Source organism: Scleropages formosus, chromosome 19 (genome assembly GCF_900964775.1).
Source record: "Scleropages formosus chromosome 19, fSclFor1.1, whole genome shotgun sequence".
Taxonomy (NCBI): domain Eukaryota; kingdom Metazoa; phylum Chordata; class Actinopteri; order Osteoglossiformes; family Osteoglossidae; genus Scleropages; species Scleropages formosus.
The window spans coordinates 9637861-9650070 of NC_041824.1; the positions used below are offsets into that span (position 1 = coordinate 9637861).

Genomic DNA, 12210 nt, shown 5'->3' on the forward strand with positions numbered 1-12210 from the left:
CGTAATGAATAAAATGACGTCCTAAACGCTACATTTAATTGACAATGCACAGCGTCTTTGTCTTAAAGCCGCAGCGATCACGCGCCACCGTAAGTGGGACGATGGAACGCCAGTGTAAACGCTCGTGGCAGCGCCGGTGTTTGGGGAGACCGCTCATGTAAGAACGCATTCGATTGGTTGGGTTTGAAATCGTATTTTTTTCGTGTCGAATGTGATTGGGTGGGAGGCTCGGGACTGGGGAGAAGAGGCGGAGTTTTTGCAGAATCGGAGAATCCGCTAGCTGTCGGTTCAGTTCACCGCGCCGCCGATAGGGAGCGGGCAGAAGATGGACAGTTGTTGTTTTTTTTTTTTCTTTTTCTATAAAATATTTTCGTTCTGTACCTAGACAGCGTTTTCATTAACGCAAGACACGCATGGACCATGACGGAGATTGTATTATTCCATCTTTTCCGCACCATGTGATAAAATGTTGGCAGTCTGGCCTTTTCTTTTTCTCAGGGCTCATGTCTCTCAGCTCTCCTCCACAGGTAACTAGTACTACTAGCGCGAGACGGCGGTGATGCAACTTTCTCACTAACGAGCGGGAAAAAAAAAAAAAGCTGGCGTCGAAAGTTTCCTGGGTGTTCTATGTGGGAACGATTTTTTTTCCGTCGAAAGAAAAGAAATTAGGCAGTGTTACGTTGCGCTGGATTGACAGGAGGAGGTACCGCTCATTGCGCGGTTCGGTGCAAGTTGGTGGCTGCCGCGGGCTCCCGGTTCTGCACGCGCAGCGCACAAAGCAGGAGGATGTTGTAAATCGTGCTGAGCTGAGATTCCACGTCAGTTACCGAGTGAAAGTGCCGGGCGACGGCGATATTCGACGTCAGGAACAATTTTCTCAGTTGGCGGCTGCGTTACAATCACCGTCTCGTGTTCCTCGCGCCCCTCTCTGTGTATCACCCGGTGAGACGTAACGCGAGAAAAAAGGTGCACATGATCGCGCAAAGTGGGGGGGCAGCGAGCTTGTTGTCTAAGGCGAATTCAATGGATCGAGGGAAAAGGACTTGCTGCCGGAGCCACTGACTGAATTCCTCGGCGCGTGAATGAACAGCATCCACTGTGTCGCAGCACAATTGTTGCTCCAAACTTTGTCCTGGTGAAGTTGTGTCAAACACGTGTGACTGATGCGATGGGCACGCGGGCGGGGCGAGACGTCGGAATGGTCAGAAATGACAGTGTTTTGGATCAGAAGTGATCAGTTACTAAGAGAAAAGTGGTAATATCTCTCAGTCTCACACGGAACGTTGGAATTTAATTGCACCCTGTAAATGCACCGTGTAGAAGATAAAATAGTAACTAGCGGCGAAAATGCTGAAGAGGAATTTAGCGCAGAGGGGCATCTTTATGTGGAGACGTGTAAACTTGGTAAAGAAAGTGGAAGCTCATTATGTTGCTGCCATTGTAGGTTCTTTTCCTGACTTTATTCAAAGGTGTAATAAAAAAATGTTTCTGTCACCGTTTTTATATGGGTTTTAATAATAAGCGCGTTGTTATTAGGTGTCTGTTAGTGCTCTTGTCTTGTGCGCGCGCTGCAGGGCTGAGGGGCGGGGGGGTCTCTCGGCGCGCGGCTCTGGGGTTCCGACTGTTCTGTATGACCTCTGACTAATATGTGTTATGTTACCTTACAGAGCCGCGGGACCGATGACATGAAGACCGCAGTCGGTGTGGATTAAGCGTGTCTGCAAGGCCCTGATCGGACTCAGCTCTCTTGGATTGCTTCGCTTCCCCCCCCCTCCCCCGATGGATCGTCAGCTTTTGTGATGTGAAATGAAATGAAATGAAATGATGGCGACACGTGGGACGGATCCTCCGGACGGAGGCGACGCGGAGACACGGTCGGCTGCGTCCGCGGCTCGCGAGGTAGGAGGAGAGGTGGTGTCGCGGGGAGCCGGCGACGACGTGCAGCGCGCGCCGCGTCACCCGTGTTTAACGGTTCGTTTCTGGACGCGGGCTCGCCTCGCGCCGCCACGGCCCACGCGCCACAGCCCGCTATTCCAGCCTTGTTCGTTTTTAAAAATTCGCACTTTACTGTGACGCAACGGCACATTCCGTGTCTTTGTTAAAAAAAAAAGATGTGAATAAGTCGGGTTCAGCAGCAGGTGGGTGAGAATAACAGGCGTTAGAAACGCTCCGTTTTCCCGAGACGTGACCTGAATGCAGGTGGAGGGAGGGTGCTTTTCTGCAGTTGGATCCACGATCTAGATGTGTTCTCTGGAAAAAAATAACATAACGGCGACAAAGCACTATGGTGTTTATCATATTCTAGCACTAGTTAAGTAATGCATGAATTTACCCTCAGAATAGGGATCGCAGTCGTGGAATCCGAGTAGGTTCATTTCCTAAAGGACAGCATGTTCCCTCTTGTTTTACTCCTCCTGTTTGACATAGATTGCTTAGCCTGTTTACATTTATCTGTGTTAAGGAGGCCTTTCTCCACAGGGACTTAGATGATATACCCATTTGTACAGCTGGGTAATTTTTACTGTCAATTTAGGATACCTTGCTGAAGGATACTACAGCTGGAGGTGGGCTTTGAACCTGTGTTCTTAATGGTTAAGGTGTAACTCTAAACAGTACACTCTCTGCTGGCCAATCTGTCAGTCACCAGGTGGTTTAATTTCCTTTTGAACAAATCTCATATACCTCTAGTTTTATGCCATCACTAGTGATGCAAGCAGGTGCATGTTTACTATGTTGTAACTGGGCAGTACGTAGTGTCCTGGTTAAGGCTATATCATTGCAGTCTGAAGGGTCAAGGTTTAAATCCTGCTCTTGTGTAGTACTTTAGATCAGCTTCCTGAATTAATACTGTAAGAATACCCTGCTGTATAAATGGATTGGACATTGGAAATGTGGTTATCTAACAGTAATAGTCACCTTGAATAAAGGTGTGAGGAAAGTAAGAGAAGCAATAATTCTACTGAAGATGGAAGGTCTGCTGACATTGTAACTCACTACTCTGGAAAACTTGTATTTGCAGGTACCACACAATACCATGCATTAATGTATGTTTTTCCTTCATACTTTGGGGTAACTTTCACCATATTTGTGCCTAAAGCCCATAGATGTGTAACACAGTTTCAAAACCTTCATGGATAATCTTTGGAAGCTCCTTTCCGTGCTGGCTAATTCACTTTGCCGGACTTGGCAGATTGTAAGAAACATGCTCGACTTTACCTGTGGACATAAGCGTCATGGAAGAATAGTACTATGTGCCACATTGTAGAACACTTACTTATTTATTGTTTATGAAATATTTTAGATGCTCATTATTTTAGTGGTTCCTAAGAGTTACAGATGAATTTATTTGCATGACTCTGCTGTGTGGAGTTGTGGGACATGCTATTGTTTCCTGCTTCATGGTGGTTTCACAGAATGAGTAAAGAAATTGAATAATGTTTTCAAATATGAGGATAATTGGTGGAGGTTAGGTTTTTGTTTGCTAATCACACAATGTATTTTCCAAAGGAGATGCAGTAATTATTTTTTCACATCATTGTATAACATAGATTGTATTTGTATGAATGCCACAATATAGCACAAAATCATCTAATTCCTTATTTTTACTGTCCTAAACATTGTTCACAGATACAGAAATCACCTAAGTCTTATACCAAATTAGACCTGAAGAGTGTGTTGTGTGTGTTTTTTTTTTTTTTTTTTTTAAAATAGCACTTCTGAAATTTGTGTTGCATCCCAGAGGAATTGTGAATGTCACAGCAGACTCTGGATTCAGTAGCTTGTGTTGTAGCACGTGTTATGTAATCCATTTAAGGCAGCAGAGGATGGGTCTCTTAAATCCCATGAGAGCAGGGCTATGTGCCCACAGAGAACATTGCAGTAGTTGGTAAAAAGAGCAGGCAGAATGTTTCAGAGTTGGTCATTCTAGAGTTTTCCTTGGTATGCTGCTTGAAACGTGTCTACTGTGTGCATCCTTTGGACTGAAAGCTGGCAGTGTGTGGATTCTGGTTATAGTCAGCATAGAGTCAAAGAGTATGATCTCTGTGAACCTTAAATGCTTGTGCAGCAGGTGTTTGGTATGGCTCTAATTGCATTATAGAGTAAAAGCAACTGTCCCATTTATCTCTGTCCTTGATCTCTTCACATGTGCTCTCCAAACTTTCTAAATGTTGTTCATGGGAATTGCAAGCCGTCACTTAATTTTTTTTTTTTTAATGCAATATTCTTAACCTCGTTTCACAGTATCACTTTCAGGAAAGGCCCAAAGCACTCCTATTCATTAGCTTGAACTGATGGCAGAAAAAAACCTTCCCACGGAATTCCTTTGCAGATTCTGTTCTTGGTGAAATGCAGGCAATCATCTCTTCCGACAGTGCTGTGTGGGACAAGTTTTCCTAGTAGTTCTTGTCTGTTGCCTCTTCAGAAAGTTAAAGTATAATCACAGTCCTCACCAAATGATCAGTATGTCTACACTGGATTCATAAAAATAATCCATGTTTTCACTTGGACTGGCATGGCTGAGCTCAAACTTTGCTTGTTTGCGTCTCTTTTTCCTGTTTGCTGTTTTTTTGGCTGATGACAATTTCAGCAGATGCCCAGGTTCTGGTTTAGCAGTGGAGATCAGTGCAGTTCTGGTGGACCAAGGGCAGACTGCAGGTGGTGCAGGATCTGCCTGGGGAGTGCCTTATGTCAGTGTTAATGTTTGATTGGTCTGGGGCTCTCGTGTGATGGGAGGTTTGTCTTGTTTATTTTTTAGTTCTAAATGGTGATAAATTGCGGGGGCGCGGTGGTGCGGTGGGTTGGACCGGGTCCTGCTCTCCGGTGGGTCTGGGGTTCGAGTCCCACTTGGGGTGCCTTGCGACAGACTGGCGTCCCGTCCTGGGTGTGTCCCCTCCCCCTCTGGTCTGCCCTGTGTTGCCGGGTAGGCTCTGGTTCCCCATGACCCCGTATGGGACAAGCGGTTCAGAAAGTGTGGGTGTGTGTGGTGATAAATTACACACACACACACTTTCTGAACTGCTTGTCCCATACGGGGTCGCGAGGAACCGGAGCCTACTTAATTTCTTCTCAGATGGGACAGTAGCAATATATACGATGCCTTAACGCCACTGCTTTAAACATTTATTTTGGCTGTGACTTTATAAAGGGCTTCATGATTACCCACAGAATGAAAAGGTACAGGGCTGCTCCAAGTGAACATAGGACAACTGGATGTTTGTGCATGGTAATGTGTCATTTGATTCACTTGCTGTCATCCTGCAGATGTCCTTTGTGGACCCCCGATACAAGGAGTGTCATAGGGAGCGGCAGGTTTATGGGAACTGAAACCTTGCTATGGCCTTTCTGGGCATTGATTATTGCCTCTTGCCCAGTCACTGAAATCGCGATTACTGCTTTTTTGCCATAGAAAAAGTGCCTGATTGAATTTGGATTTATTGTAGCTTTCGCCAGAGGTCTCGCTGTAAGAAGTAACACTGCAAGTGTTGCCTAGTACACTGGTGCTGCATTTTTCCCAGCTGCCCCTTGTCAGGCAACCTGTGATGCTGATGTGGGACCATTTCTTCCCGTTTCATCTGAAAGCCCCGTTCTCTGCTGTCCTTAATGAGTGGGATTTCCCAGCCATGTCTCTTGCCCAGGATGCCCCCCACCCCCCTGCGGGTGATGTATCTCGAAGGACTGTAGAGGGTAATTTAAGCCCAGCTGCTCCCTGTCGTTAAGAGTTGAGCGCCTATGCCGGGGCAGGGTGTGCCGCCAGCTGAACCCCTGTCCCTCTTGTGATTGTGATTGCCACGTGCTGTGGGTGCACAACAGAGGCTTTCCCTTGGGCATTTCCCCCAGTCTTAAGAGTGCCTCATTTATGCTTTTGAAACAAAGGGAGGCTGCTCATAGTTTTAACAGCATTTTATTGTTATCCTATGCACAACTTAAGTTTTTAATCCCTGAGACATTTGAATGTCTAATGAGGGAGAAATTACAAAAGGCTGGCGCTTCTTATATTTATTGAATAGTGTTTGTCCTTATATTTGATAGCAGTACATAAATGCATAAGAGTGCTTGGTTATTTGCCTTTGGGTTTTTTTTTTTTTAAGTTTATCAACCTTGTGATGTCTGGGTGAACTTGTGTGTGCAATTAGTGTTTTATCTGATATTATTCATTTTGAAAATTTATCATGCTAGAAGTAAAAACATTATTTCTGGCATAACGTGTCAAGCCTCAAGCTAGTCAAAACACACTGCCATGTTCCAGGTTGTTTTTTTGGTGTTGTCAGTGTTGATCCTGAAGTTTTTCTTGCAAATAGTGTACTTAGCCAATTCTAGTGAAAATACTTTTAGTCACAACACATTGTATGTCAAAATGTGTAGCGAGGCAAAGTATATTCTGACTGAGGCTGTACAATACCATTCAAAGCATTTTATGTCCATTTTCCATTGACCACATTTTGGTGGCTCAATACCAGTTTGCCCTCTTGACTGCAGTTCCCCAGATAGAGCAGATATTTACATTCATTTAGCTGATGCTTTTCTCCAATGGAACTTAACAGTGTTGAGGTTATAATTATTTACCCATTTATACAGCTGGGTAATTTTACTGGAGCAATTTTAGAGCAAGTACCTTGCTCAAGGGTACTATAGCCAGAGGTGAGGCTCAAACTTGCAACCTTCGGGTCCAAAGGCAGTAGCACTAACCACTAGACTACCAGCTGTCCTAAAATTGCATTCGTTTTATTTATTTATTTATTTATTTATTTATTTATTTATTTATTTATTTATTAATTAATTAATTAATTAATTAATTAATTAATTAATTAATTAAAGGTAGATTGTGTGCAGCACAGTGGCATAATGAGTAGTCCTGCTGTTTCATAGTGCCTGGGTGGTATGAAAGAATGTGGGTTTGATTCCCTGCTCAATCTGTGGGGAGTTCTCATTTTCTCCCCATGTCTGTGTGGGTTTCTTCCCACAGTCCAAAGACATGCTTTTCAGGTTCACCCATAGTGTGTGACTGATGTATGGATGAGTGACCCATTTTAACTAGTGTATCTAGCAGTGTAAGTCACCTCGGTGAATAAGGTGTGTGGGCTGATAACACTACATAGAGTTCATTGGGACTTGCTGTGAAGAAAAGCATCTACTAAATAAGTGTAAATGTGATGAGGTCTGCAGTAGCAAAACATTGTGTTGTTTTTTTGATGATTTGTTTTAGGTTTTAACGTGCTCAATAACAGCTGTAGTAGAAAGTGATGGACACTTACATGTTCACTCACATGCATGTTTGTAAGTAAGCTGGACTGTGCTTTTTGTAACTTGGTTTTTTGCTTTGATGTAGTGAAATGAGCTCCCTCTGTACTTTAGAACTGCTGAATTGCTTCTGGCATTCAGGAAGAGTCTCAAAACACATCTCTTTCAGACCCACTTCTCTCCTGATCCTTTCTCATGTTTATCCATGTGTTTCTTCTCTTATCTGTCAATTTTATAGGGAGCTTTTTGAGAAATTTGAGCCAGCAAAAAATATCAAGACAAATGAAATGTGCTTGGGTAGTCATGCATCTGCAGCTAAAGCTGTTCATCTGTTGTGAAATGTATTTTTGTTTCCCCTAAATTGTATATTCCTTTGAAGAAAAGCAAGAGCTAAATTAATAAATGTAAAAACATTTCCTCAAAATAAAAGTTAATTTTACGGAGAGCTCTGGTTCAGGTCTGTTTTTCTTTTTTAACAAATATACTCACCTTCTCTGTTCCATAGCAACTGTTTTGGCCCCTTTTCCACACATTTATTTTTGGCTCTGAACTTAAACTACAGTGTAGGGGAAGAACCATCAATGAATTACTTTAGCCATGTCCGTTCCCCCCCAACCACCTCCCGATTTTGAGTATTTTGTATTTTGTCAGTTACTTCCTTGGAGTTTTGCTCCCACCTCCCAGACTGGCCAGCTAATTGACAGAGCACCCTAGGGAGCTTGGTGTGTGTCATGCCATACCTTGACAATGAAGCGACCTCATGCAGAATGGTTCTGCTAGACATTCCCTCCATGCTCCATGGAAATGCTTTGCCTTCTTTTGGAGCACAACTCATTACAGAGTACAGAGCTGATCTTATGCCCTCTTTTACTCCAAGATGGATAAATGAAGGTTATTAATCGTCAATTGATTGTTGCGTTGATTTTGTCAATGTCTTGGATTGGATGTCAGAACATTATAGGCTTTTGTCAGAGGTCAGTAATGCATATGTATTCAAGATGGTAGTATCATTAATATGCACTAGTTTACAGACTGAAAATTCAGGTAATCAGACCTGATCTGAATACGTGGAAATAGAATCATAAGTACTTCTCTTGTTGGGCAAAAAGCTTTGAATATGCTTTAAGGGCCACTTTTTGCAGTAACCAACAACCGCCAGCTCTGTGGCAGGTTGTAATGGGTGCTTAATCCAGAAATAGACTGTCGTGGTCAGCATTCTCCTGAGAGACTGAATTGGTCCATTCCTGCATGCTCCTCTTCAGATCTGTCACAGAATAGAATGTGCCCTTCCACCCATTGGGAAATATTCTGTCACAGCTTTGTTGATGCTGCTTTGTAGTTGTACATACTGTCTTATTTTTTTTTTATTCTGTAATTCATTTTAAGTATATGACCTATTTTTTTTTATACATCTCAAGGTCAACTATTTAGAGGATCAGTTGATACATAATCTTTATTGTATGCTGCTGCTGTGTTTTGGATTTTTCTCTGCTGGAGGAGTGAATCTGCATTCAGTAAGCGTATGTAGAAGGGCAGGGGGTTCCGGAAGGAGAAGATTAACATACTGGTGGAAGAAAAAAAACATGCTTGTGTTTTCACTGTAGTTCAATGTCATTGCTATTTCTGCCTGGATACCCTGAGCCTTCCAGAGAGGTTAGTGGAATGGCCGGGCTCAAAATACTTGCAGTAATGTGTTGCCAACGCCATGGTGTACATTACACGTGCCTGTGGCAGAGCGTCACTCTACTCTACAGATAATAACGCATGGTAGTGTTAGGAGGCATGAGGCTGCCAAGTGCATATAGCCACACAGGCACCTCCACAGCACAAATTCTTGACCTTCTTGCATAGGTCCTCTACTCTTGCGCTTCTGTCATTTCAGATTAATGTTTCTATAATTTCAGTAAGTTGAAAATTTGAGGAACAGGATACTGATGATTTTTATGTTCAGAAACTAGCAATAAATCTCTCTGAGATTTGTGAATAACATCAGAGCCTGTGAGTATTAAAAGCATTTGAAGGACAGATGTTTTGACCTCCTTTCTAATGTTGAGTGTTCATGCTCAGTGGCAAAGCTTTCAACCTCTTCATGCATTGATGTTAATATATTGTTTCTGTGGTCCTGTCTGAAAAAAACTATACTGTTTAGTTTGAGTATCCGCTGGACATTATTGTGGGGGGGGGCACGGTGGGCTTGGCTTGGTCCTGCTCTCTGGTGGGTCTGGAATTTGAGTCCTGCTTCGGGTGCCCTGTGACAGACTGGCATCCCGCACTGTGTGTGTCCCTTGCGCCCTGTGTTGCCTTTGCCATGACCCCACTTGGGATAAGCGATTTCAGACTGTGTGTGTGTGGACATTATTGTGGAATTTGTAAGCTTGAATAGAGTCAATACATACAATCTGTGCTATCCTTGTCACTATGTCCTCTCCTGTACAAATAATCTTGATTTCTATAGCGGAGTATGCTTATGTTTTTTTTTTATGTTATTAGTATCGTATAAAAGTAGCTGCTCATCATCAGCCTCGTATGCATTGCAGGATGTGCAGGATATATGCCAATGCAAGAAAAAAATGCCTGTAACCAGTAAACTTACAAAATTGTGCAGATCCTCATCTTATCTGCGGAAATGTGTCATGAGTATTTATTTACATTACTGTGATGAAAAAAGGCATACATCTAAGAATGTTAGATGTTACTATTCAAACCTGATTGTTCTCCAGATATACTGCTTTGGGTAGCTTCTTGCTCACTTTGTTAGGGCACTTTTTTTATATTTGAAATGATACAACCTTCAGTGATGGTACAGGTGCTTTTGGTCAAAATGGAGGGCTTCTTGACTACTGTTCTGCACTAGATCCATGTGGTATCATGTCTTAAGGGCACTTTTCCTGAGTTGTCAGTATAGTGAAAATGCTTTAAAACTGAGAGCCTAAGTAGGGTGTAAGTGGAGGAACAGTCTAGGGGGCTTTCATTGTCTTTCACTATATGGTTCCACAGTTTGCAGGGCTGCTCTGGATCTGCTTCAGTAACAAATTTCATCTGAAGCATCACGTCACCAAATCGTGGGGTTAAGTTGTCTGATTCAATGACAAAAAGGATCACTGTGGTGGTGACACAAGAAGTGAGTTAAGTAATTCCAGCAAACAAGAATGTGGACCTTATTTTCCCAGTGATGAGCACCTTGTGACATGGTGATTAAGATTAGAACCTTCATAAAGAGTAAATCCTGAATTGTCTTACATGACCCTTACACAACTTACATTTACATTTATTTAGCAGACACTTTTCTCCAAAGCGACTTCCAGTGAACTCTGTAGTGTCATCAGCCCACACACTTTATTCATTAAGGTGACTTACACTGCTAGATAGACTACTTACAATGGGTCACTCATCCAGACACCTACTTAAAGACTTTTAAGGCACTCCATTTGTTTGTTGCCATTGACTTGGTGGAGCAGTTATTTTTTTTTACTTTAGTGTTGTAGCATTACCTTTCGCCACTGTTTGAAGTATGAATGACATTGATAAAATCTTTTATGTTAACGGTGTCTTAGTTGTTATATCTGAAAGTACCATGTAATTTCCTCATTGCCAAATTTGTCACAATGACAGGTCAAAAAAAATGCTTGTCAGAAGTAAAAGATTTCATGTTGTGAAACCTTGCAGATTGTGGTTTTTACAGCTTACACTGGCTTACCTGTTCTTATTTACCTCTCTCCACCCTCATCCGTCTTTCTCAGTGCTTGGTGAGATTGAGACCAGGCGTGTCACAAGAAGATTTAAAGCAACCATTAGTTTATTGTTCAATTCCAGACACATCTAGACAGCCAGCTCTCACACCTGCGCTTTCCTCAATTTTTCTAGCTCTTCTGATTATGTGCACTCAACTATGTACCCCTCCTACACTAAATAGTCCAGCATTTATCACCGTTATACTGTATTTACTGTATGCTTAATGATGCAACTGAAAATTATCTTGATGTATAAGGTGGATATTTAAAACAACAAGTGTGAGGAGGATGAGGAAGGCGATACTTCTAACAGCACACATTGTGGGGAACATTTTAACCCAAGACACATCCGGTCTTCATACACATTAAGTGTCTCAGTTATTGGTTGTTTTTCACTGATGTCCGGGGCAAATTGACTCTCCTTACAATGTGTGTCGTTACAGCCGCGGACATTTTGCCTGTGCCACGTTATCTGTACACGGGACTTGATCAGGTTCCTGAGATTGCAACCTGCAGGGGCTTGGTTTGGGGGTTATTGAGCCATCATAGTTTGGCCCTTTACTTTTTCTAAAGAGAAGACTAGGTGGTAGTGTATTGTTTCAGAAATGTGATGCAAGTTTCCCTGACAGCCTTTGCCAGTTAACTTGTCTTTTTCTGCTGAATAAATTATAGTGATAGATTTGATTGCCTTCTGATACCCTGCAGTGCATTGTGCTGTTTACTAGTTCAAGGGTTTGTGAAACATCCAGTCTTGCAGAAATAAAAAAAAACAACTCTAACAGTGAGGTGGGGACAGAAAAAATGTGTAGAATCATTGTTATGTTTATATTTGCACTATGTGGAGCTTATCTGTTTAATCTGAGAACCAGATTGCTTCAGTTTTTTGAAGTAGCAGTGTGTAAGACCCTGAGGTTACTAAATTGCCTCGCACACAAAGGGCCCAGGTTTGAATCCCTGCTCCTGCCCTAGTCCCCTTTGATAAAAAATACTTATCCCAAATTACTCCACAAAAAATTAGTCAGTGATATAAATCAGTAAATACATGGTATGTAGCTTAGTATGTAGGCCTCACGTTGTTGTCTTGGACTAGGGTGTCAACTAAAGGAAAAATAATAATACGAAGCTGGAATGTGAAACCAGGAAGTGTTGCTTGCAGCAAGTCCCCTTCTACACCCATGCAGTTGATGTTTTCTCTGAGCTCCATCTTGCCTTTCCGTCAGCCTCCAACAGTTATTCTGTT

The 12210-nt window shown here is 42.5% G+C and overlaps 1 protein-coding gene across 1 annotated transcript in view; it reads left to right on the top strand.

Annotated features, from left to right (window-relative positions):
• The first annotated feature begins 308 nt into the window (after positions 1–308).
• arhgap21a (Rho GTPase activating protein 21a) overlaps positions 309–12210 on the top strand; it is an 80373-nt gene continuing 68471 nt past the window's right edge. Inside the window, exons 1-2 of the mRNA XM_029246157.1 lie at positions 309–527; positions 1668–1899. Coding sequence (XP_029101990.1) covers positions 1822–1899 — 78 coding nt within the window. The 5' untranslated portion in view covers positions 309–527; positions 1668–1821. The remainder of the gene's footprint in view (positions 528–1667; positions 1900–12210) is intronic.